The sequence below is a fragment of the Phyllosticta capitalensis genome (assembly GCF_038381095.1).
Source record: "Phyllosticta capitalensis strain CBS 128856 chromosome Unknown BKA78scaffold_4, whole genome shotgun sequence".
Lineage (NCBI taxonomy): Eukaryota > Fungi > Ascomycota > Dothideomycetes > Botryosphaeriales > Phyllostictaceae > Phyllosticta > Phyllosticta capitalensis.
The window spans coordinates 1534772-1559918 of record NW_027117442.1 but is presented as its reverse complement, the minus strand read 5'-3'; the positions used below and the strand labels follow the sequence as shown (position 1 = coordinate 1559918).

Here is a 25147-nt window from a genome sequence, read left to right as displayed (position 1 = left end):
ACTCTGCCCGAACCAAATGTTGCTGCTGGTGCATAAACAACTGCGCAGCACAACTTTCACTTCAGTCGCCATTGATCGCGCCTCATCATGTTGCCCGGAGCTCGATTGGGAAGGGCCCTCGGACCATGTGGTAGGGCTCGAATTGGGTTGTCTCAAACGCTTCGAGCTGCCTCTTCGACGTCAAAGCCTGAAGACGCAAAAACTGAGAAATCAATTGAAAAGGTAGTCCGCATCAATTTAATTTATTAACCACTTCTTTGACCTTTTCTAGCAACAGGATGAAGCACAACCGAAGCAAAAAAAAGAACGAACGCAAGCAGAAATTGATGAAGAGCTGAAGATGAAGATGGCCGGCATCTCTGGTGACGGCGGGGAAGCTGGAGTTGAATACGAGAATGGTCAACCAACTTCCATGAAGAGGAGCGTCCGAGAAAACATGTTCCGATACATTTGATCGTCCGGAATCACGCTCAGTTGCATTGCTACGAGATCCTCACTTCTACGTCGTGGCAACGCGGTTGAGAACTCTCGATGCGGCATCAGTCGACGTGGTCCCCAAAAAATCTGAGGGTTTGCCTGGCAATGGCAAGTCAGCTCTGTATCGAGCTGTGTTGGCCCCGCTCATCGTCTGCAAGAGACACTCGAGGTTGAGTCAACAAACCTAGGGCCTAAGGTTCCCAAGCGTTTTGCAGATGCGCTTCCCTGGGTTAAGAATTCGCAGCTGCACTATGCTGCCATTACTCTATCGAGATATGCTCGGTCGATGGCATTTAGTGCGGATGACAGAGGGCGCCAGCATTTCATGCGGGGAGGGATAGCGAGCTTTGAGATCCGCGCTCTGTACTTGGACAACGATTTCATAGCCGCTGATACTGTCGCACAGTCACAGACATATCAATCTGAAGCTGCAATTTTCTTCTGATGCGAAGCGAGAGAGTCGGTGAAGCAGGTTATGCGATAGACAGGAGGTCGAGCAACCCAAGTTGCGATCAGCACAGGCCGGACGTTATCGATATCGAGCCCCCCGCTTTGCCCGCTGGTGATGAAATGCGAAGAAGCTGCTCTGGAGCTTCAAAGGGATAGCAGTAGCATCAGAGTGTCGAAAAGCTGTAGAACTTGAAGCAATGATCAGAATCGCTGATAATGGAGTGCATACAAAGCAGGGTGTTGAGTTTCAGCCCTGTATCGTGCCGCGCGTTGGAACAAGGCGTGCGAGGACACCACGTCGACGCTAATAAAAACTCCAGCGCCCCGGACCGACCCTCTTTCTGGCATTGACTCCTGAGACATCACCAATTCCTCTCCTCCACAACCTGTCCACTACCTCAATCCTCTCTCCTTCCCCGTCACACACCCACATTCAACGCAATGGCAACGTAGGTGCGATTTCCTTTGTATTCAGCTCCGCATCGCTTGCAAGCAACCACCAATGATCTTTCATCTCTGGAGTTGGAGACTGAGCTATCACAGCAACATCACCTGGCATCCCGGCCTCACGCGCAAGGAGCGCAACGAGTTCCGCAAGCAAAAGGGCTTCACCATCTGGTTCACCGGTCTCTCTGCCTCTGGCAAGTCCACCATTGCGACTGCCCTCGAGCAGCACCTGCTCCACCTCGGCCTCGCTGCCTACCGCCTCGACGGCGACAACGTTCGCTTCGGCCTGAACAAGGACCTTGGCTTCTCGGAGAAGGACAGGAATGAGAACATTCGCAGGATAGGAGAGGTACGGCATCAATGCGATGGCCTTTGGCGGCACGAGGCACCATCTCTCAGAACCAAACTGACAGCCTGCAGGTCGCCAAGCTCTTCGCCGACTCCTCGACCATTGCCATCACCTCCTTCATCTCTCCCTACAAGGCCGACCGCCAATCCGCGCGGGACCTCCACACCGCTGCGCAGACCGCCGACGACGAGGCCATTCCCTTCATCGAGGTCTACGTCCAGATTGCCGTCGAGGACGCCGAGAAGCGCGACCCCAAGGGTCTCTACAAGAAGGCCCGCGCTGGTGTCATTCCCGAGTTCACCGGCATCTCGGCCCCCTACGAGGAGCCCGAGAACCCTGAGATCTTGATCAAGAGCGTCGAGACTCCCGTCGAGCAGGCTGTCGCCCAGATCACCAAGTACCTGCAGGACAAGGGCTTGATTAGCGTTTAAGAGCAGAGCGAGAGAGCAGCGAGCAGATGTATAGAAGAATTGACGATCGCATAGAAGCAACGTTGTATAGAGCCTCCTACGGGAATGCCAAGCCTATCTCCGGATACCAAATCCCAAAATTTCTTGCGAAGCTTTTTTTTCATTTTCTGCGTAATATGGCGGCCCGTTGCGTGCAGACGAGGCGTTACAGTGCAACGCCGCTGACCTGGTCGCAGATCTGATCGACGCTTGCTTGCCTGGTGATGCAAATGCGGACGGGATGAGCCGCACACGCAGCTTCTTTGGTGCCAGGATCGAGATCGAAAAGTCGATGAGCACCGATCGCATCGCAGAAATTGTTTCGTGATTCAAAACCGCGCCGTTTCCCTTCGTGCGTCATTGAAGAAGCTGATCGCACTTCACGCCCCGTCTTATGCCCACACATTATAGGAATGAAGGCTGCGGTCAAGGTAGACAAGACTCGTAGAACTTCGGACTCGGACTCGTCCCCACAGCAGGCTAGTCACGGCAGGCCAAACAATAGTCTCGTCCAATTTCCAATAGTTGTGCCCCTATCTCATTTCCGACATGCCTGCGCTCATTGTCAACGGCGTGGCACAGTCGAGCCACAGCTGGCACACTGCCATAGTACTCACAGGGAGGACGCCGGCCAGAGGTCCAATGCTCCCCGTCGCCCTCGTGTCGAATTGCTGCAACGCTCTTTGACCGTTACCAAAACACCGAGTTCTGGTTGCTCCTTGTCTACCCTTCGCCGTTACCACTCTCAACGTTCGCATACTCCCTGAACGCACCCCTGAGAGCAAACGTCTTGGATGATTCCTGAATATCATCGAAATTCTGTTCGGATGCTCCCCGCAACGCTCCATCCGAGATGCCATCCGAGATGCTTGAACTTTCTCTACAACTGTTCTTCCCTCATTGGAGATGTCTTTCATAGCCACCTCCTGAGAAATCTACTCGACGAGTCGGTGGTCGCTCGACACTCCGCCTTGATTGGTATTTGCGCACCCAGCTTTCATCTCATCTTCCCCAATGACAAGGCGGGGCAGGGGTGCTTGAATGCTCCACTTAGCTACCCCAACTGCTCACTCGAGTGCTCCTTGTAGTTACTCTATTGTGCGCTTGAATGCTCCCTATATGTGGTACTTGTGCACCTGGCATTGATTCCATCCTCCAAAGTAGCAAAGCGAGGCAGGGGTGCTTGAATGCTCCCTGTAGCTATGTCACTACATGCTTGAGTGCTCCCTGGACTTATCCTGCTGCGCACTTGAATGCTCCCTGTATGTACACATTTTCGACTTAGTCATTTCAAGAGCCACCATGGGCTCAGCTAGCTCTTGGGTCGTCGCCCACCGTGCGTCGCGGTCGAGCAGCTGAGCCACTAGACTTCGCCTCCAAGCTAGTTTCTCTTGAATCATCGCCACAAAAACAAGTCAGTCAAGTCGCAGTCAATTTGCAAGCCAGAACCATGATGATCGAGTATTAAGAACATTATTATTCATTCGTTGTGAGCTATCTGGCTGCTCCCACAAAAGCGTCGAGATCTGATCATCCATGTTGATAGAGAGACGTGAGACTGACTGACAGGGTGACAAGGGCCTGATCCGAGCAGGCCCTTCCTTTCCAAACTTTTCCTCCTAAATTCTTCTCCACTTCTCTTTCCTCTCCAAGGGGAAGGGGCAGGGGGTATTATATCCAATCCAGTTCTTCCGACCTTCCATACAGCTTGTGACGACCACTAAAAAGGAAAAAAGGGCAACAACCAGTTGAGTCAGTGTAGTAGGTAGTAAAAGTAGTAGTAGTGAGACGACTTCCATCAAGGGCAGGAACCATTAATCATTAAGGACAGATATGGTAGGAAACCCGATCAACACCCTGCCGATGATAACATAATCAAAAAAAGAGACAGATATGAGAGAGATGGTGATATATGTCGTTGGTGTGTGCGTGTAGATAGGGAGTAGGTGGTGTCTTTGTTGACGAACAAATTCTTCTTGATTGGAAAAACTATGCTCATTACAAGAGAGCGATGACGAAACCGAAAAGGACAAGCGTCCAAGAAGCAGTCGGAGCAACGCCCGCACCCTTGAACTCGGTAGGAGTGGGTGCCGGAGTGTTTTGCACTGGCGGCGTGCCCGGCGGGCTTTGCACAGGTGTGCTGGTGTTGATTGGAGTGCTGATTGGCGGGGGAGCCGTGCCGGTTGGGCCCGGAACGATGGGAATGACGGGCGTGAGAGGAGCTGGCGGAGGGGCGGGGCCAGGAGTTCCAACTGGAGCAACTGGCGCGACAGGGGGCACGACAGGGGCGGCAGGGGCCACAGGGGGTGGGCACGTTCCCAACTCGCCACAAGTCTTTGGTGGAGCGGGGGGAGCGGCCTGGCCGCCAGCAACAGCTGGAACGACCACTGGGACCTTGGGAGCTTCGGGAGCCTTCGGGACCTCTGGTACTTTTGGAACCTCGGGTGGAGGGCAAGTTCCAAGTTCGCCACAAGTCTTGGGAGCTGGCGGGGGAGCAGCTTGGCCTCCTGCAACGGCTGGGACCACGACGGGCGGCGGCTTGTACTCTGGCACGGGAGGAGCGGGAGGAGCCTGTGGAACTGGCGCAGGTTGGACTGGCGGCGGAACTTCCGGAGCCTTGACCTCTGGCACGACTGGAGCGGGAGCTGGAATTGGCTTGACTTCGGGCGCGGGAGGAGCCTTGACTTCTGGCGCGGGAGCTGGGACGACGACTGGTGGAGGAGCGGGTTTTTCTTTCTCGATAATGACTGGTGGAGGCGGCGGCGGAGCCTTGACCTCGGGCGCAGGGGCGGGAACGATAACTGGAGGGGGTGCGGGTTTCTCCTCCTCAGGGGGCTGTTGGATGGTATTATTAATGATCACTGGCGGGCTGGGAGGCGGCGGAGGCGGCTGCTTCTCAGGCGCGGGTTTCTCAATAATAATTGGCGGGCTGGGTGGAGGTGGAGGGGGTTGTTTCTCAGGCGCGGGTTTCTCGATAATGATTGGCGGGCTTGGTGGAGGTGGAGGAGGCGCTTTCTCAGGAGCTGGTTTCTCGATGACGACTGGCGCGGGTGGCGGAGGCGCAGGAGGAACGGACACGTTGACGTTCTGAGTGTTATTGTTTTGGTTGTTATTATTATTCGTGATGGGCGGAGCGGGAACAATAATTGGCGGGCTCGGCTTCTCCTGCACAGGCGGGGGCGGCGGAGGAGCTGGTTTCTCGACAATGACGGGCGGAGCGGGTTTCTCCTCCACTGGAGGCGGCGGAGGCGGAGTATTGACAATGACCGGCGGCGCGGGTTTCTCCTCCTCCTTTGGCGGGGGTGGCGGCGGAGTGTTGACAATAACTGGCGGCGCGGGTTTCTCCTCAACTGGCGGAGGTGGCGGCGGAGCTGGTTTTTCAACGATCACAGGAGGTTTCTCTTCCTCCTTTGGCGGGGGTGGCGGAGGAGCGTTGACAATAATCGGCGGCGGAGGTTTCTCCTCAACTGGGGGTGGTGGAGGAGGCGAAGGTTTCTCAATGACAGGCGGGGGAGTTTCCACAGGAGGCGGAGGAGGTGGCGCTGGTTTCTCCTCAACAGGAGGGGGAATTTCCACAGGAGGAGGTGGAGGAGGAGCTGGTTTCTCTTCAACAGGGGGTGGTTGAATCTCAGGCTGAGGAGGTGGTGGCGGAGGCGAAACGTTGACGGATTCCTTGGTAGCGACCTCCTGGGCGCTGCTGACGCACTCCTCAGGGATGGGCTTGCTGACCTTCTGGCAAGCGTTGGTCATGGGCGTGATGAAGAGCGAAATGTCGAAAGGCGAAGGACCACACTTCTCCTTGGCACAGCTCGTGAGCTTGGGAAGCATGTCTCCATGAGAGTTCTCGCAGCAGCCTAGAAAGAGATGTCAGTGATCATGTCGGAACAAGAAAGTGGGAAGGTGGAGAGACGCAATCATGGACAGTGAAGCAGTCCTTCGAAGAACGGAGCGAGTGCATGTTGGAGACAGAAGAGAGGAGAGGCTCGTCTCGCAAACTCGCGGATGGAGTGGGAAGGGAGGGGAACGGTTGGGGAGGGTTTTCAAGAGGGGAAGAACTTACACTCAATGTCGCTGAGATCGCAGGGAAGCGACTGCTCGCCCATACACGTATTCCAGTAGTCGGGAATGTCGAGCGACCCGCTCGCACTAGCCTCTCCACCAAAAAGAATCTTGTGGAGACCGCCAAAGAAGGGAGGTCCAGAGAAACCCCCACCGACTTGGATTTCACCGCTCTTCTCGGGCAACGGGGCGGGCATTGGCGGCGGCGGAAGTCCACCGCCAATCTCAAGACCACCCTTCTTCTCTCCGCTGATTTCAAGGCCGCCCTTGTTCTCTTCTTGCTTTGGAGGCAACATTGGCGGGGGCGGCAAACCACCACCAATCTCAAGTCCGCCTTTCTTCTCTCCACTGACTTCAAATCCACCGCTCTTCTCTTCTTTTCCGGGCATAGGCGGCGGGGGAACACCGCCACCAATGTCGAGACCGCCCTTCTTCTCGCCGCTCACTTCGAAGCCACCCTGCTTCTCTTCCTTGCCGGGCATCGGGGGCGGCGGCAGATCACCACCTATTTCCAGACCTCCCTTCTTCTCTCCACCGATTTCGAAACCGCCTTTGTCTCCTCCGCCACCAAAGTTTGGCAATGGAGGGAGACCATGGCCCATTTCGCTCGAGCAGTCCCCGCCGCCGCAAGGAGCAGGCGCAGCAAGGACCGCTGGGACTAAGAGCCCCAGGGACACAAGACTTTGCTTGACCATCGTAGGCAAGCAAAGACGAGAGGGGAAGGGTAATCAGAACCGAGGGACCAAGATAGACGTAAGGCAGGTGAGGGGTTGAGGCAAATACGCTGGGAGAACAGCGAATGGGCAGACCACTGGATTTTTGAGCTGGGCATCACGAGCTCTTGATATACTGGCAAGTGCTATAAATATTTTGGCAGAGCAGACAGGGAGAAAGTCGAAAACAATTGAGATTTGAGTTTCAAAGGCTGTGCGGGAGCAGCGTTTCAGGACTAGGGAACAGCAGAACAGGTAGTGACAACGAGGTCGTATCCTAGCCGCATGACGTTTGTTGGGTTGGGTTGTCGTCCTAGCGCAGGTACCATGGATGTGAGTACGGGGAGCGGGTTGGGAGCCTCCGCCAGCGGCTCGTAACAAGGAGCATGCCCTTGGCATCAAAGTCAAAACGATCCGCCTGCCACGACTCGAACGGGTGCGGCTTCTCCCTCGTCTGCGCTCCGTGACCCCCGCAGGCCAAGTAGCGGATGCCCGAACCTCGTTCACGAAGCTTGGTTGCTCGTTCGACTACCGCCAAGCCGAGGCCTCCATCTTTTTTGAAGGTTCAACCTCCCGCAGACGCTGTCGCCAGTACAGCGGAGACCACTCGGTGTTCTGTGCAACCCGAACCCCAGCCCAGCCATGAGGTGCATGAGGTGCCATGAGCGACAGCAACAGATCTCGGTAGCGGGGGCCATCCCGGCCCGTTTGTCTGCATCCGATCTTCAGGACCGGACCGAGACGGGGGAGTCGCTTCGGCTTGCTGCACCGCCAGGTTGCCATAAATAAAACGCGGCAAAGCAAAAGAACTTCTGCCTGCCATCGGGGGCTCCTCCACCATCGTCTGTGGACGTCGACATGGCCAGCATTTTCGACTGAAACCTCGGCCGCATGGCGGCCCATCCAGCGACCTTGACAGCGAGCTGCCCGTATGAGTTGTTCTCGACAATGACTTTTAAGCTTTCCATCACGACCTTCCCGTTTACGACCCGCGGCAAGCGACACCAACCACACGACCGTCGTGACTGTTTCGACCTCGCAAGATTTCAAGCTTAGAGCCATTAAGAGTGTGGCCCATGGAAATCTGCGATCATCGCCGCCGAGCCTCCAGCAGCTTCTGCGTGCTTGCTCTGAACAGCACTGCACACCTTCAGAGACCAAGTCCAATAGTGTGTTGGCCAGCACTGCACGTCACTCTGCTGTCACTCATTCTTTTCCTGGAGCGGCTCCTCCCTAGTGTGGACGCTAGTTGACGAGGTACCTCTTGTCTTGCGGCGAAACGAGGTCTTGCCAGTTGCGGGACTGTGCCGTTCCATTACTCCTCCCGTCCCGCCCGACAAGGGTGGCCATCACGAAAATCCTGTGGAGTTCCATTGACAGTAGCCGGACAATAGCAATGGGCGGCATTCTCAAGCGGGTACGGCCTGTTCACCTTCCACCCTCTTCCCAGCCACCGCACGGCAATCCCGCGTGCTTGCCACGGTCCTGACACGCGTGACGTTACCGCAACTCCAAGGCGAGTGGTTGGGCACGTCCAATTGATGCGTATTCCAGTCGTTGGGTAGCTTCAAAACTTTCCCGCTATGCATGTCGCTCCTCTCTGTTGATCGGTCGATCTTGGGCGGCTCTCATGGACCATGACATGGAAAAGAGCAAACTCTTGGCTCGCGATTCCGTCACTTGTCATTGTTTACTTTTGCTTCCCGGGAAAGAGTCGTGAGGCGAGCGAATCTCTCCACCATTGGCTCGCTAAGCTTTTGTCGTAGATTCCAGAGCGATGTTGTCATGGAGATCTATACACACCGGCGGCTGATTCTTATCTGTCCAGACGTCTCGCTGCAGCAATATCCGCCTTGGTGGTGGTCCTCTTTCAGTCTCTGCAGCGATAAGTATCTTGCAGGTTCCGCAGTTGGCGTTTCCACGACGAATTCCTTCTTGCAGCACAGGAAACTCAAAAGTCCAACCTCCGGTATTCGAGTGTCGAATCATCTTTCGAGTCGGCGCATGTCGCGAAGATTCTAGGCCAGTTTCACCGCAAGAGCAAGGGATATGATACGATTCTTTTTCCGGAGATGCCGTCGAGTCGATTTTTTCTACCTGGGCGATCAGGCGTTCCGGTCATGTTCACGTCTTGAGCCTGCATCTTCTCTCCCCCGTCTCAGCCTCCTGATTTCCTGAGTTTCGCTCTTGGTAATGCTGAGAGCGTCTGACTTTTTCCTTCCGCGAAGCGTCAAGCGGCAGGAGTGTTTGTCGACTGCTGAAAGCAGTCAGGGCTCGGCCGTGGTGTGAGTTGTCTCCAAAAGGCATTGCCAGCTTTGGGTATTGGCAGGAAGTACTGAATGACGGCTCCGTGTGGCTTTGTCTGTTCCTGGGCAAGATTTGTTGGCTTAGCAAGCACACTTGTGGCTTCGCACAACGACATACCTTGGCTGCTGCGACGAGGCTTTCAACCCAAGAGAGAGACCACCAGAAGCTTCGTGCAGTCATTGTCATTGTTGCGAACAAAGGGACCATCAGATTTCAGAAGCGAGATTGTCTTGCATTGGTCAGTCTGGGAAAGCCACAGAGGGCTGCCTCGCGAAAATGACGCTAGCCGAAAGTGGCACGCGCCTGATCAGCACAAGTCCTATCCAAACGTAAGTACCAGTCGACTCCAAGGGGTCGATGTGGGCATGCGCTCTAGAGAATCAGGTGCAATAAAGCTCACAGCTGATAGGCGTGCATGTCTCCTTTGGCATAGCTGAGCATCACTGGCATGGCGAGAGAGTCCGTCACGATACTGCCGCAGTGGCTGGCAACAAGTGATGATGAAGACTACATGTCGGTCAGGCTTGTGTCTGTCAAGTAGCAGGTAGATGTGCTGTACAATCTTGCAAAAAGCGCTTAGAGAAGAGTTGCAGCAAGGTGCAAGGTATGATCAAGACTGTTCGGTGTGATGCAAAGGGCACAGTAGAGACGCTCCCTTCCATTTGGGCACAACATTCTACGGCCCTCTTTCCTCCCCTTTCCACCAGCTTCAGCCGGATTATCTCAAGGGGTCGCTCCGGAGTTGAGCCGGGGGTTATTCCGGCCCCCACGATAGGCGTCTCATGGTGTTGAAATCCACCTCTCCACACCCCTCTCATGGTGTTGAATCCCACCCTCCTCCACACTCCCATCTTCTCGGTCGATTTCTCTTCTTTACCTTCTGGTCTACCCCTACCCGCTTCGTCAGCTCATTCCATGCGACGCAATGATCGCCCAATTCACAAGATCCACGACGTTCATCGTCGGCGAGGGTCAAACCGAGTTTTACCTCCACACCGACCTGGTCGAGCGTCTCTGCCACAATCTCAAGCTACGACATGGCCAATTCTGCGGCAATGGGCGCGTACGAATGCCTCTCGTTGATCCAAAGGTCTTCAGGCTTTTCTATGCCTTTCTGCACGGCATATTTCCCAACCTCACCTGGTCCAACGAGCAAGACCGTGGCACCGTGGTCGATCTCGCAGTAATTGCACACACGCTCGGAGTCATCTCACTGCAGTTCTGGATTGCAGAAATCATCATCGACGAAGGCCTGCTGCACGACCGTACCAAGTACTGTCCAGGGTTCGCAGCTTTGCTCAGAGCTTACGACCCGGAGACGACTGACAACACCTTCTTCCTCCGCAACATGCTTGCGGACTGCTACGCCCACTTCGGCGCCGACAACCATTTTCAAGAGCTTGTTGAAAAAGATAAGCACCACGTCCTTGTCGACCTTGGCTTCTGGCAAGACTTTTCGGATCGGTGCGGTTGGTGGAGGAAGGTTGAAGATTTCCACGGGAGGCGTGGGTGGGACCTCCCACCAAGGTTCCGCGCAGACTACTACTTTAAGAAGTATGATCCACGCATAATTCAACCACCACCGAAGATGACACGCCAGGGGGTGGAGATCTTCAACACCTGTTTTTTCCAGTTCAACAGAATCATAATTCACGACGGAAAGGATCCCCTTTTGATCCATCGGTCATTGACCGACAGTAGGGAAGACATTGCCAACGGTTTCCCGCCTCACAATATCCACTTCCCCAGTGGTTGGCGTCCCGCAGTTCTCATGTACATGGAATGGCTGTACAACGGCAAGGTCATGTGGGAGTACGTCTTCTTTTCACCCAACACTTCAAAGGTAGAGATGCTAATTTCACGACAGGGTCGATACGCTCGACGACCTTATACTGGCTTACTGCCTCGAACTGCCACAGACCACCCATTTCCAGAATGCTGTCATCTCGGCAATCGTCTCGTGGTGTGCCCGATATGCCATTGTGCCTTCGGACGAGGACATCGTCCACGGCTACCTCAACTCAGAACCCGGCTCGCCTTTGCGCAAATTTCTCGCCGCCTGGACAGTCACCCACCGCGCAGCGGATTCGGTGGACTTGACAAAGTTTCCACCCGAAATCGCCGATTGCTGGGAGGCAGATGTGGGAGACGAGTTCCGATTTCGACTCAAATGCATTGAACAAGAGTTGTGCCATATGATTGGCAGAGGTAAAGGTGAATGGTTGTTCAATTCAATTCGAGGCCCTTGTTTCTGGAACGGTGAAAGTCTCATCAATGAGAATGGGCTGTGGGTCGGTCCTCACTACTTCGACCAGGTCTGCATGAGGTTTCACATTCACGACGACCATGACGACACGCGGATCCTAGGCTTGGGAGGCAATGGAGGCAGGGAGTGCCGTGACTTTCACGGTCCCTCCGACCAACTGCCGTACATTGTCATGTACTTGCCCGATGGTCTGATCAAGAGCCAGCGTGAGGGCTGGTTGGACGACGACGAGTTGGACAAGAAGGTGTTGCCGTTCCAAACAGCCGACGACCCCCACAACCATTGGTCTTTGACCTGTCCTTCTAACTCGGGATGGCCGGCCTTTCACAGACGCATGTTGCTCGGCAACACCAATTGGCTTTGCAGACGCACCAAACAGGGCGTCACTTACTTCCTGCGCTACGATCCAACAGGAACACAATTCATCGAGACTTCTCTCGTTGACCCAAGAGGCATCAAGTGGGCCCGTGGCGACATTGGTTGGAGTGGCAAATTGCCCGTGTACCCGTCCGACGGAATTTCTGAGTTCGACATGGAGGAGCTCCTTGAGATGGCGGGTGACTACGTTGACGGTGTTGAGAGTGACGAGGAAGAAGATCTGCCCCTGCCCTTGACCGACAAAGACAAAAAAGATCCGGGCGGATTTGCAAACTCCGACCCTCGCGACAATCTCGACAACTTCAGTCTGAGCGAGGGCAGCTTTCCCAGCGACGACGAGGCGAGCGACGACGGAGCCGCCAGCGACGGAAGCGACGATGGCTCGGAGGGCGACGACATTGAAGACGGCGGCTGCAAGCTCGATCACTCTGCGGATAACCATGACAAGGGCTCGGGAGGCGAGAGCGATTCGGACGGCGGTTGCAAGCTTGACCACTCTGCGAATGACCACGACCATGGCTCGAGCGGCGCGAAGAACCCAAACGGCGGTTGCAAGCTCGATCACTCCACGGATAACCACGACGATGGCTCGAGCGGCGCGAACGATAAAGGCAGCGACAGTGACTCTGGTCACTCCGCGGATAACCAAGACGAAGGTTATGCGCTGAGCGACATTGACTAAACGACGGGAGCATCACAACAAAGACCACGACGATGGCATAGCAAACTCCCGACATCAACACACTGCGACATCAACGGTAGTCGAACTTTGGCTCGACTTTTTCCTTTTTTTTCCTTCTTCACCAGACTTTCGGTTTTTGGGCGGCGCAAGCATGCTTGATGGATGGATGGCTGGCAGGCAAACGGAGTCATAGGATGATTGCACTTGCGCGATGATACCCTCTTGCGGATTTCTCGGAGCGAGGCGTTGGTGCACGGCGTGCGCAGGGAGCTTGCTTGTATGATTTTGACTTTGCGTTTCTTTTTTCTTCAAAGGTGGTCGGTTCGTACTAATGGCGAAGGCGAGATGGGCGACGGGCGATGGACGATGCACCGACTAGGTAGTACTCTCTTCTCTTTTCGAATGGTCAGCTTGATTTTCCTGGACGTCCTAAAGATAGGGTTGGTGGATCCAGAAGGTGGCTTGTTCTGCCCTCCCAGCCACCCTGTCAAACCTTCCCGATCGGTACCCATTGTTGCACAGTGCATTCTCACACGGCATGCTATGAACAGCAACTCTCTTTTCAGCTTTGCGCGCGATGAATGTATCGCCTATAGCGGACAGTTCTGCGCCATTCGTTTCCCATCAAGGTAAGTGCCTGAGGTTATCAGAGAACTTCGCTGACTTGTCTACGCCGCGGGACGTTCCTCCATCAGCGTTTTGCCATTCAAGGCCTTTGTTCAATTCAAAGCTCTACAGAAAATGAGTGAACTGCTTGTCCTTGCATCCAAAAAGAATGAAGCTCCCTACTCTATCACTTTTGCACCTTTTGGTTCCACCAAACCAAAACATTCCGAAACTCCTTTGCGTCCAACTCCGCCTGATTCAATCCAGCATGCGCGTCTTCTGGGAACAACCGAATATGCGCAGCATTCAGTCTCGAACCCTCTGGACCGCATACATTCTGCGCAAGAGAGTGGACTGCGGGAGGCTGGAAACACTCGCGACTGAGGTCTTCCAGCTGGTACCGCGGCGACACAATCCTGTCGTCCCTGTCGAGGATTTTGATGACGACCGTCATGTCGGATCGGCTGCGGAACGAAAGGAGTCGATGGCTCTGCAAGGTAAAGCCTCGCTCCCACATGGCTTCTCTGATTTTGCTTGGCTTCATTCCCGTCGTCTTGTTGCCTTGATGGTGCTCCCGGAACTTTTCCTCGAATGCCGCATATAGTTCTGCGTTGGCATCTGTAGGCTCGCCGCCGTACAGTTTCGTCCATAATTCTGATGGTGAGGCGCGGTCGTAGTCGACTTTTGTCGACAACGCAACTTCTCCCGTCTTGAGGTCCACAAACGTAATCTCCTAAATCAAAGGGGCAAAGCCTGGCTTATTGACAGGAGTGTGGAACTTGGCTTCGAATAACCAGAATTCCTGGTCTTTCATTGCAATCCGCAGCCATTGTTTCGCCTCCTGAACTTCTGGCGAGGTTGAAGACAGTAATTGCTGCCTGCACGCTTCCACCAAATGAGGGTTCCTGGTGTCGGATAAGCCCAGTTCGCCGATGTCATCTCGCGCAGTGTCCGCGCCAGGGGGGGCAGGGCGTGCAGGAGTTTGGGGCGAGTCAATTGGACCGCCTTTCTTCTGAGGAGCATTTCGAAGCGTCACGGAGAATCGAGAAACTCTGACGGTGCCCGTGTTGCCGGGATTCGTGGCGTTGTTTCTTTCGCGCTCTCTTCTTTGCATTTCGGTCAAGGCCCGGAACGAAGTATCAAATCTGGAGATTTTTTCCATTTCTCGATATTCTGGACATCGCGCGAGGAGTGCTTCGTGGACCGCTTTTCTTACAGGGGTGACGTCGTAAAGGTACGTCGTCACGATGTGGTCGATGTCTCTAATTCATCGTTAATTTGGGAGACATATGGGGACGTCAATGCCTACACGGAAGTCATGTTGGCTCGTGGTCAATTGGCCGAGCGAAATGGATGGAGGTGAGCCTGTCCTTGATTTTGTTGTCCGTTTCTTTGAATCGCAAGTGATGCGGCGGCAACGACAGAGGTAAGAGGCACCCGAAAAGATATTTGGCCGCGCGTATGGATGTCTGGCAAGCAATATGAACAGTAAGGTTCTTCGCATGTGGTGATAATGCTGATGTGTCGATCGAGGTCTCGCGACGGCCGTGGACAACGCGGTTCAGGGCTGCCTCCCACAGACGCTCGCTCCTGCCAATGTGAATTCCACTCAAACAGCAACAACGACTGGTGGAAAGACGGTAGCTAGTCAAAAGTTATTAACCATGAACTTCGATCCAATCATTTTTTTTTTTTTGGGCATTCAAACGAACTATCCTAGATCCTAGATGTCAACATGATGACGATAAATCAAACAAAAAACACAGGATATAATCCGAAAAAGACAATCAACCAAAAGGAAACGCCTCTCCAACTTTTCATCCCTGACGCCCTTACTTTTACCGGACCTACAACTGCCCAAGCCAAATCAACACGCCGCCGACGCATTAAACGCGCCCAACCACCTTGCGCCCCAAATGCCATTCTGGGCATTCGGCTTATTCGTCGTGCCTTTCAAATAACACGCAGCACCGCTCAGACTGACGTCGGTACACCCCGTGCGATTGGCGCAGGCGCCGATGCAGCTGCCCAGGTCGCCCGCGTTAACGTAGACGGGGTTGGGCCAGGCTTTGGTGTTTGCCATGTCGCCGCCCGCGCGGTCGATGTTGCACTCGATGGTGAAGTTGGAGAAGGATGTGCTGCTTCCGTTGATGGGCGCGATGTAGTAGGTCGCGTTGCTGGAGGGGCAGGAGAGGGCGGGTTTGGGCGGTGTGTAGGTGAAGGTGGGTTTGCAGCTGGACGAGGTGCTGCTCGTGGTGGATGTGCTGCTGCTTGTCGTGGGCTTTGTTGTGGAGTTGAGAGCGGCAGCGGACGAGGAGACGACCATGGCAGACGATGTTGTGGAAGTGATCATAGTGGTCAATGTCGAGCTTGACAAGGGCGTTGAGGATAATTGTGTCGAGCTTGAAGGAGAGAGCGACGGTGTCGAGTTCGCTGGGAGAGAGGCGGGAGTCGACGAAGCTTGGGAAGCAGAAGGAGTGGAAGCCACAAAAGGCGTAGAGAACATGGGCGTCGACGCTACAGAGGAATTTGATGGCGTCATGATGCTTGACGAGATGCTCGACGAGATGTTGAACGAAGGCGTGGCCACTGGAGCCATCGTGCTGTTCACTTGCGTCGCAAGAGGCGTTGAAAAGTTCGATGCCGGAGTCGAGAAGTTTGCGTACGGAGTGGATGCGGGGGTCAGAACGGGGGTTGACATGTTCAAGCTCGCCACATATACCACGGGGGTCCCAACTCCTGTACTTGAGCTGCTCAGAATCTGGCTTGTAAGAGTCGAAGACGAATTTGAAGCCAAGCCCGGGGTCGAGACGGGAGTCATGACAGGGGTCCCAATTCGTGAGCTCGGCAGCGTCAAGACGGAGGAATTGAAACTAGGAGTCGCGAAAGGCGTGCTTGGAGTCGACATGTTTGCGCCACCGCTGGAGACAGGCGTGGCAATTGGTGTGGAAATGTTGTACATGGATGTCAAAGCTGCAGGCGTCGACACGTTCATGCTGCTGCTAAATGCGGGTGTGGCAATCGGCGCAGAAGTGTTGGACACAGGCGTGTACGCGGATGGCGTAAGCATCGGCGTGCTAGCGCTAGTATTGCTGTAATTTAGCGTAGCAATAGGAGTAGAGCTGTTATACACGGGTGTGTAGGCAGCAGGCGTGATCGCTGGCGTGCTGATGCTTGTATTGCTATAATTTGGTGTAGCAATAGGAGTAGAGCTGTTATACACGGGTGTGTAGGCAGCAGGCGTGATCGCTGGCGTGCTGATGCTTGTATTGCTATAATTTGGTGTAGCAATAGGGGTAGAGCTATTATACACGGGTGTGTAGATAGCCGGCGTCGAGATCGGGGTTGCAGCAACACTGCTAGTACTGTTGATAGCGCTGGTCGTGGGCAAAGCCGATGACGATGAAGTTGTCGCTACTTTTCCGATGTATTTGGCTCCCCAGACACCTCCATTGGCTCCTGCGGCTCCGAGAGTACTCTTGAGATAGCATGGTCCGTTTTGGATGTAGGAGACGTCCAAACAACCAGGCGTCTTGTCACAACTGGCAACACAGCCCGCAAAGTTGCTCGGATAAGTTGGGCTGACGGCACCAGGCATGTCACCAGCCGCGTGATCGATGCCGCACTCAATCAGCCAAGCGGTACCGTTGGAGGTTGTCCAGGTGGTATTGTTGGATGCCGGACAGCTGAGGACCGTTGGCGTGGAAGTTGGTGCTGATGAGGCGGCGGTAGAGCTTGAGACAACAAGACTGGCGTTGCGTGCATAGAGGGAAAGACCATTTGGTCCTCCACAGATCTCTAGTGAGTTGCCTGCACAGGCCATATTGCAGCGTCCATCAGTGGTATTCGTCGACGTTGAAGCCAGTGTGTTTGAGCAGTAACACTCCGTCGCATACCTTGTGGGATGTCAGCAGATGTACATTCGGTAATTAGGAGCACAGTGGGTGTCATAAAAGATCACCTCCAACGTGGGGTTCTCGAACGCTCCTTGTGATCATTGTGAAGACTTACTCAAGACCAGCGTAGTTGTATCCCTGGCAGAACGCGATGCAATTCTCCAAAGTCATGCCGTTCGAAGCAGTATTTGCGGAGGACAATGATCGGCCTCCCGTGTTATCCGAGTAACATCCTTGGAAGACGTATCCGCTGATCACAGAGCCAGGCGCAGTCTTTGTCGATGTGCCCGTGGTGGTAGTGGTAGCAGGAGCAGTCGTGGTGCTTGGAACCGTACCATTGAGCATGTACATGTTCAGGCGGTTGCTGCGAAAGATGTTAGGTACCTTTCCGTAGATTTTCGAAGAGTTGACTTACCCTCCACCGCAGTACTCTGAGGAATTACCTCCGCACACCATGTTGCATCCAGTATCGGTCACACTTTGTCCTGGTACAAGAGCTGATCCAGTGCCTAAGCTGTTTCCGCAATAGCATTCATTCGAGTATCTTTTCGGACATTAGCAAATGACAGCTCTAGAACGGTGGGATCAACTTACTCGACACCGAAATAGGTGAAGCCTTGACATCCTGCCGCACACCACTCGACCGAACCACCCGTGGTGTTGGCTGCGACATTCTTGCCAGTAAGAGCGCGTCCAGCGGAGCCCTCACTGTAGCAACCAATGTAGTTGTAGGCTCCGATCGACTGAGCGGTCATGGGGCCTCCAGTTGGGGTATTGGTAGTGGTGCCGGTGCTACCTGTGTTTGTCGAGTTGAAAGTCTGATTGTTTGGCGTGAATTTCGAAGTGTCGTAGTAGATGCTAATGTAGCCACCGTTGCCGCCGCAGTACTGGGTTTGATCGCCGGTGCAGCTGTAACTACATCTGAGATCGCTTGGTACCGTGTACTTTGAACCAGGAGGGGCCGTGTTGCCGCACCTAAAAACTAATCAGCTTTTTCGAATGGATCAGGGGAGCACCTTAGGCTTGCAGAAGAAAGATATAGCAACTGCTTGCCTCAGTTGAGGCTGCAGTAGTGAAAAAGGGGGTCGACATACCAGCATTCTTGCATATATTCTGTGCCTGCGAAAGCATAGCCCTGCTTGAAACAAGCTGCCTGACAATTCCCGTTGGTGTTGTTGACAGCATCAGCGTTGTATCCAGCATTCGGCAACAAACGGCCTCCCGTAGCATCCGAATAGCATCCCAAGTACTGGTAGCGGGCAGTGCCATTCGTGTAAGTTGGGCCAACCGTCTTTCCGTGGACTTTACCCGTGATGTTGACGACATGGACTCCAAAGTTCAAGTCGTTGGTGTTCAAAGTCCACGACGTAGTGACGGAGAAGTCGGGAATATTGGGAGGTTGCTGCTGCGGCGTGAACACGATACCTCCCGTTGCGCACGTATTGACCGAAATGACTTGACCCTCAAATAATTCGCGTGCCTGGGTCGCAGAGCGGATCACGCCGTCCACTGGTGGAGGCTTTGATTTGGTGACTTCGAGAGGGGAGCCTCCGCTATTGCAAATCTTGATCTGACGGTACGATGAATTCCCGGGGGTAATGTAGCCCATGTTGACACCGTTTTGCCAGTCAACCCAGCCGCCCTCACTCGTGCTGATACTGATGTTCGCAATGGGTGCAGTGGAGGCAGAACCTTCCAGGATCAGGAAGTGGTTGCCTCCAGTTGTTGCAACGTAGAAGTATGAGAGATATGAGCCCGTTGTCTTGGCAGAAAACACGACTGGTACAGAAATCGATTGTCCTGGCGCAAGCTGCGATCCGATGGCTGGGAGAGCTGATTGGGAAGCCTTGAAATTGGAGCCCAAGATCCAATAGGGGCTGTCATCGTCCACCGTTGCGTTGGTATACATTGAGCTTGAGCTGCTAGCAGCGCTACCGGCAGCAGCGGCAGTGCTAGAAGCAGACCCAGAACTTGGAGATGGTACGTCGTCGCTGTCAGAGGCAGAGCCACTGTAGTAGTATCCTAGGATAGTCAAGTTCGAGAGGCCTTGGTTGGAGAGCGTCATTGAGTTTGTGACCGACTGCGCGCTGACATTGGCGCCCACAACCAAGCCTCCAAAGTCGAGAGTATTGGGCGTAAGACTGAGATACGGGGCTTTGGAGACTTCATTTCCTGTAAGCGTGACGGGGACGGATGTAGAGTATTTCGTATCAGCTTGCGAAGAGTAGATGGTCAACGCAGTTGACTTGATTCCGGGAATCACGTTGCCGTATGAAGCATTCGTAGCGTCCTTGACTACAGCAGTCGTAAGATTCCAACGAACAGGAATTCTGGAGAAAGTTAGCTTATATGTACACATATGGATCGGCGATGACTTACTGGAAGGTCCGACCAGCGGCAATGTTGCCCGTCAGAAGCGTGCTATTCTTCACCTCAAAGCGCGCGTCTCCGACTGTCATTCCATTGAGCGAAGTGATGGCGGTCAAAGCCGTGCAGTTCACATAGGAGCTCGAGGCAGATCCCAGAGCAACGTTGCCAAAGTCGAGGGCGGTACAGTTCAGGGGGAGATTCACGGGAGAGCCAAGACAGTAGACGGTACCTGTTGCATCCGAGACATAGAGCCTAGTATCGCCAAAGACAGGACGTTGGAACTTGTTCAATCCATTGACCTGCGGCATCTTGATCGGCTTCAGGATACCGTTCTGAGGGACAGCATACCAAGCACGAAGACCGGCGTCAGGATCGGTCAGCCAGAGGATGCTTGTGCTGTTAGTGTTGCACGTTGGAAAGTTGGAAGGGATTACTTACCCGGTTCCGCTCTTGCCTTGGAACGTTGTCACAGTTGGTACGCCGATGCCAACACGACCTGCAGAAACTTCCTTTGATACACCAGCCTGGGTAAAAACAGGGACACCAGATCCGTCAAAACCAAGCTTATACGCATATGTGGGATATCCAACTGGGGTGGAGTAGAAGTAACCACCTTCAAGGGGATAGCTTCCAGAGCCTCCGAAGACGGCATGGTTTGTAACGATGGTTTGAATGACTTTGTCGACACCACCGGCACCTTGTTTGAAGCCACCCAAGTTGTCGGCGTTCATAACATAGATTTTTCCGTTTTTGCCCGAAGTCAAGGCCATGCGGGATACGCCTTTGCCATTGAAGACGGTAGGGTCAAGGAGCGTAAGGCCGCCACTCCCAAAGTCTTGGTCTCCACCGTCCATGTTTCTATGGAGTCCTATTAGCTTTGATCTATTCGGAATGGGCGCACCTGGAGCACTTACATGTAATCATAGGGCTGGAAGTAATCGGCTACCGCAAGCTTGCCATCGCTGCCAATCTGCAGATTGACGACAGCCTCTCCAAGAGTCCTGCATCCAGACTGGCCGGTGGCAGGGACGTTGGTGTTTTCGTGGCCTTGGCCATTGCCGGTGACGAAGAACAATCGATTGCCATCAGACGCGAGTCCGAGTCCAGACTGCCAAATACCACCGCCTCCACCGCCTTGGTTGTTGAGGTAGTTGAGATCGAATCCGCTGGACGGACCCGCTTCGACAGCCCAGTTGGCCACGACTGCCTTTTTGGCGACGTCGATGCCGAGAATGGTTCCAGTGTAGTTGTATAGATCGCAGTGGCCTCCGAATCCGGCATAAACGACATTCCCCACCTGTAGCAGAGACGGGCGTTGAAGAATGGCCCCGCCCATAAAGTATTTGCGAGGATCGTTGTCTGCTGGGCTGCCGTCGACGACGATGGGCGGGAACTTGTCCTGAAGAGTATTGACATCCACACCAAAGAACATGTACCGTCCATTGATAACTCCTTGTTGACTGGCATCCATGTTGACATAGGTCTTTGCGTAGAAATACGCCGTGTCCGTGTTGGGGTCTATGACTGGAGTTCCTATAATGCCAATGGTATTTGGACTAGAAGACTGGGGGTTAGCTATACGTTTCACGATATCATTCCAGATGGTTTCTCACATGTCGGTACACGGGATATCCTTTTGCAAAAACGGAGGAGCAACCTGGCGAGTGTTGAGGATAGCGCCCGTCTTTGCGTCAAGAGTGCGGATCCAGTTTTGAGACGATGCAAGGAAAAGGAGCTGATTTTTGCCGTTTGGAGTATAAACGAGTGGTTTGGCATAGAACTGCGAGCATTAGATAATGTCACAAAGGCGCCGGTCCTGTCGACTTACTTGCTCGTTGGCATTAAATGATATCTTCCACAATTGACCAAAGAGCGGCGAATCGACGATACTTGGATCCTGAATGAGTCAGCAATGAGTTCTCGTCGGTCCTCTGGCTGTCTTCTTACCATGTTGTGGTTGGAAAGGTATGAAGATTGCCCAACGTCGGCATCAATGTACGAATCTGTCGATGCAACGGCAGCAACATGACGAACAGTGGCGACTGCCAATAGCGCGAAGCGCGCAAAAGAAAACAACATAGCGAATGAAAAGAGCCTATCAGGCTTGACCAGAGAGTGACAGACGACTATGGGAGTGCAGTAAGTGGTCAGGGTTGCCCGAACCTTTTGTATCGCTCTGCATGGCGGATACCACAAGCTTCCGCAGCCATGGCTGGAGCCAAATGATAGAGCAACAACACCACACCCATCACACTAGAGCAGACAAGAGGCGAGCGGTGAGGTTCGAGAGAGTCTGGAGCTAGCAAATCTGCGCTTCCAACGTGGGTTGTCAGGTCGATGGCGATTGAGCGGACGCCTTCAGGGGCCGTTCAAGCCAGACTGTGAGAACAATCGCGTGGGATGCGGCTCCACAGTGGCGGCCCTTTCTCGACAGCGAATCGGACCCAGAAAATTACGACTCGTGCCATCTGGGGAGCAGTCGTCCACGAAAGAAGCATGCACTTGTGGCGCACGGGAGCTTGCGAACTTGAGAGACCGTGCTTCTGGCAGTACTAGCTCTTGCAAGTAGAGGTCCATTGGGCCAGCCTATCTCCCAAGACTGAGCGAGTATTGATTCTGCAAGGCGCATCAACATTCATCCAACAGTCGTTCCGACAAAATAGAAGAACGCAGAATCATCTATGATATTTGGGCGATTACCCCTTTCATCGTTCAGCACGTCAGTGTCAGGAGGCCCGTTGCATCGCCGTTTCTTCGAAATCCAGGTTCAATACTACCCGGAGTGACCGAAACGTGCAGATGTTCGAAGCAATCCGGGGTTCGCTACAGGACGGATAAACGCCTGGTCACTAGGCGCGAAGGCCAGAAGTCGCATCCAAACTGCAGCGGAAGCTTCTACTGCCAAGTGCTGCTAATCCCCAAGCTTTGTCGACGATGTCGTTCGAGTACCTGCGAAAAGCTTGTGGGTAGCCACTAGTGCGCCGTCGCAAGTGCAAGCGAAGAGGCTTGGTAGCGCCGGCTCACTACCATCGAAGCATCTTCAAGCTGATGAGTCGAGACTTTTGCTCGTTGGATCAGACTCGAAATCGTTCGGAAGAACACAAGGATCGAGGAAATGTCTTGTGTTGAATGAGTGACAAGAACCAATCGTCCACGAGTATTGAGAACCTCTCCTGTCCTAGGACTGTCACAGAAATCATCATGAGCTGGAGGACATTGATTGAGAATTGCGGAGGGTTGGCGGTTGAAGGTTTCAGGCCGTTGAGCTGCGGGTAGGAGCGAGGACGGGAAGCATTGGCCGGCATGAAGTCTGGGAGCGACCTTCCCCATCCTGGTCCCTGCCCGTTCATGTGCTCCACTACCATCTTTGAAGGTCGTGATGGCGCAAGTCAATTTGTTTTCGACAGTTTTCTGGCGCAAAGAGCCACAGGCCCGGCTGAGCTGAAGCACGTGCTCAAAAGCCGAATTCAGCTGGCCCGCCGCCACCCATTCTACCATCAAGTGTGGCGGCTGCTGGCAGTCTGGATCGACTACTCTCCCACTATTGTACCAAAATTGCAGACTGTGACAAATGACACGGGAAAAAGATGGACCGCAGGCAAGGTGGGCTTCAAAAGAAATGCCAACTTCCGGGTGGAGTGCTCGATTGCACCCTGTATATTCCGAGTTGTGCTTCCGGACTTGGTTGTTTGGCGATTCGAATACTCCCCACATGCCCAAGTTTGGACATCCAGTTGAGAGAACCTATACTGGAAAAGTTACCTTCAGCTCAAAGTGCCGATTGATGTCTATGGCGCGTTGACAGCTACAGATTTACCGGGACTGGCGTCGTTCTCCTTTTCGTGGCAAGTCATTTTAGCGGCTATATTTTCCAGTCATGGCACACGTTGCGCAACGAAAATTGTCTTGTACCCAGTCCATGCGGCTGCTGGGAACCTGCGTCTGCTAGACCATTTCTTCCTCTCATGTGACGCATGGGCAACTGCATCAGCTTGGTCGGCCAATCGTTGTGGTCCAGTGGAGCTCCTGCTGAGAATCAATTCGAAATCCGAAAGGCCATTTGCCTGACGGCTATGAGCGGTGACCGGTCCCGTCAAAGAGTGGCACGAAGTCGGAAGTGTGCCTGGAATAATGCAGATTGTTCATAATCTCGCGTCGCACGTGTCTATGATGATGAGGAATAAACATTTGGCCACAGATGGAGCCACAACAATAGGGGAATGACCAATGACACCCAACGCCGAGCGCCGCCCAGCCAAATGTGAAAAAAATGTCGACCACGTCGCCCACGCGGTCGAATCAGCTCTTCAGAGCCTCCAGCCTGCCCCTCATCTGGCTGAGCATCTCCTCCTGGTCTTCCTCTTCCTCCTCTTGGACTGCCGGCGTGGGCATCTCGACCTCTGGCTTGGGCTCCGCGGCCTGGGGTAGACGGTCCTTGAGCACCTCGTTCAGGACCTTGTCCACCTCGGTCTCGGCCTCTTCGTCCTCGCCCTCCAAGAGCTCGCTATCCGGCATCGAGTCCCCAATCATTTCCTCGATGATGCCCGCCTTTACCAGCTCCTGGCTCAACTCGCGCATGGTGCCCGTGAGCTCGGGGAGGCGCACCAGGGTGTTTACGTCCTTCATGATGCCGGTGCTGGCACGGATGCTGCCTTCAATCTTGCGTACGGAAAAGGCCTCGTTGACCTGCATCTGGACGCTCTGCAGCTGGGCCTTTGACGTGGCCAGGCGGGCATTTTGCTTTCGGATGCGGATGAGTTCGCGGGCAAAGATTCGCGTCTCGTCGGCGGCGAGCTTGGCCATGGACGGGTTGCGCTGCGCGCGGCGCGAGGCCTGGAGGATGGAGCTCTTGGCCTTTTGCTCGGCGGTTTTGAGGTTGACAATGTCGCGGTCGAGCTTGCGCACGTTGGCGCGCACGAGGGCGTTGCACTTGCGTTTCTGAAAAGTGGCGTGGGGTCAGCTACATGGTGGATGTGGGCGTTGAGGCAGGAGGACGAACTTGCTCCTCCGGAGAGGGTTTCCAGAGAAATGACTTGATGGTCTCCATGGTAGGGTTGTGCGCGCCGGCAGGGCGCGTCGAGGCGGTGGGCTTGGGACAGGCGAGAGAGAGCGTAGGGCGGAAGAAGTGGGTGGGAAGGATGGTGGTTTTGTCGATGGATGGGCTGGGGCTCTTTGGGTCGGTCAACCGCCCGGGCCAGAGTGACGTTTGCTGCCAGGACCTCGAGCAGGGCGGGGCCTTCACCACCACGGCCAAGCTCTGAAGCTTGAGGCAAGATGGAGAGCTCTCGTATGAGGTAAACAGCCAGCAACGGCTGACTACTGGGCGTTGCGCAGAGTTGAGCAGCCGTTGTAGAGCTGCTCTGCACGGCGGACGGCAGCAGGTGAAGCGCGCACAGCGTCTCAGTTTCTACTGCCTTCTACCGCAGTCTCAGCCTTGCGCGTGCGCTAGCGAGTCCGCATACAAACTGAAAGCTTCCCTGCGCCCAACCACCACCACCACCTTTTCCATTCTCTCCACTTCACGCATACCACTGCAACTCACTCCGCACCGAATCACATCGTCGCGACCGCTTCATCCACACTTCTACCTTCAAGCGACTAGACACGTTTTCTCGCCACCATGTCCCAAACTCTGACTCCCGAAGGTAACCAATTCACCTTGACCCCGCCGCCAATCGTTCCCGCCACTGCGCTCTGC

General features: G+C 54.3%; 8 protein-coding genes across 8 annotated transcripts; 3 read left to right on the top strand and 5 right to left on the bottom strand.

Annotated features, from left to right (window-relative positions):
- Positions 1–87: 87 nt before the first annotated feature.
- BKA78DRAFT_294714 (uncharacterized protein) lies at positions 88–454 on the top strand (the record flags this gene model as incomplete). Its single annotated transcript, XM_066886391.1, has 2 exons — positions 88–222; positions 272–454. 2 exons carry the CDS (start codon positions 88–90, stop codon positions 452–454), a joined length of 318 nt encoding a protein of 105 aa, XP_066745492.1.
- A 775-nt stretch (positions 455–1229) lies between these two features.
- BKA78DRAFT_311707 (adenylyl-sulfate kinase) lies at positions 1230–2335 on the top strand. The gene is made up of 3 exons (XM_066888240.1): positions 1230–1376; positions 1471–1723; positions 1795–2335. The coding sequence occupies exons 1-3, from the start codon at positions 1369–1371 to the stop codon at positions 2152–2154; spliced, it is 621 nt and encodes a 206-aa protein (XP_066745491.1). The 5' UTR covers positions 1230–1368; the 3' UTR covers positions 2155–2335.
- A 6496-nt stretch (positions 2336–8831) lies between these two features.
- On the bottom strand, positions 8832–9637 carry BKA78DRAFT_311701 (uncharacterized protein). Its single transcript, XM_066888239.1, has one exon. The coding sequence runs from the start codon at positions 9456–9458 to the stop codon at positions 9069–9071; it is 390 nt and encodes a 129-aa protein (XP_066745490.1). The 5' UTR covers positions 9459–9637; the 3' UTR covers positions 8832–9068.
- Positions 9638–10176: 539 nt separating this feature from the next.
- On the top strand, positions 10177–13000 carry BKA78DRAFT_342891 (uncharacterized protein; the record flags this gene model as incomplete). Its single annotated transcript, XM_066890405.1, has 2 exons — positions 10177–11063; positions 11119–13000. 2 exons carry the CDS (start codon positions 10177–10179, stop codon positions 12575–12577), a joined length of 2346 nt encoding a protein of 781 aa, XP_066745489.1. The 3' UTR covers positions 12578–13000.
- A 347-nt stretch (positions 13001–13347) lies between these two features.
- Positions 13348–14503, bottom strand: BKA78DRAFT_379013 (uncharacterized protein; the record flags this gene model as incomplete). Its single annotated transcript, XM_066892928.1, has 3 exons — positions 13348–13916; positions 14400–14445; positions 14493–14503. The coding sequence occupies 3 exons, from the start codon at positions 14501–14503 to the stop codon at positions 13371–13373; spliced, it is 603 nt and encodes a 200-aa protein (XP_066745488.1). The 3' UTR covers positions 13348–13370.
- Positions 14504–14880: 377 nt separating this feature from the next.
- On the bottom strand, positions 14881–15829 carry BKA78DRAFT_311697 (uncharacterized protein). Its single transcript, XM_066888238.1, has one exon. It carries the CDS (start codon positions 15780–15782, stop codon positions 15051–15053), a length of 732 nt encoding a protein of 243 aa, XP_066745487.1. The 5' UTR covers positions 15783–15829; the 3' UTR covers positions 14881–15050.
- A 3625-nt stretch (positions 15830–19454) lies between these two features.
- Positions 19455–21528, bottom strand: BKA78DRAFT_249749 (uncharacterized protein; the record flags this gene model as incomplete). The annotated part of the gene is made up of 6 exons (XM_066884502.1): positions 19455–19839; positions 19888–20307; positions 20364–21005; positions 21063–21229; positions 21278–21346; positions 21397–21528. 6 exons carry the CDS (start codon positions 21526–21528, stop codon positions 19455–19457), a joined length of 1815 nt encoding a protein of 604 aa, XP_066745486.1.
- A 2220-nt stretch (positions 21529–23748) lies between these two features.
- BKA78DRAFT_249510 (Snf7-domain-containing protein) lies at positions 23749–24496 on the bottom strand (the record flags this gene model as incomplete). Its single annotated transcript, XM_066884480.1, has 2 exons — positions 23749–24387; positions 24449–24496. The coding sequence occupies 2 exons, from the start codon at positions 24494–24496 to the stop codon at positions 23749–23751; spliced, it is 687 nt and encodes a 228-aa protein (XP_066745485.1).
- Positions 24497–25147: the final 651 nt, after the last annotated feature.

Excerpts from the sequence above, each read along its gene's own strand:
- BKA78DRAFT_311707 (XM_066888240.1), top strand. Across the intron at positions 1,724-1,794 it reads ACATTCGCAGGATAGGAGAG|GTCGCCAAGCTCTTCGCCGA; the intron begins GTACGGCATCAA and ends GACAGCCTGCAG.
- BKA78DRAFT_311701 (XM_066888239.1), bottom strand. The coding sequence starts at position 9,458 with ATGGTCCCTTTGTTCGCAACAATGACAATGACTGCACGAAGCTTCTGG.
- BKA78DRAFT_311697 (XM_066888238.1), bottom strand. The coding sequence starts at position 15,782 with ATGGCTCCAGTGGCCACGCCTTCGTTCAACATCTCGTCGAGCATCTCG.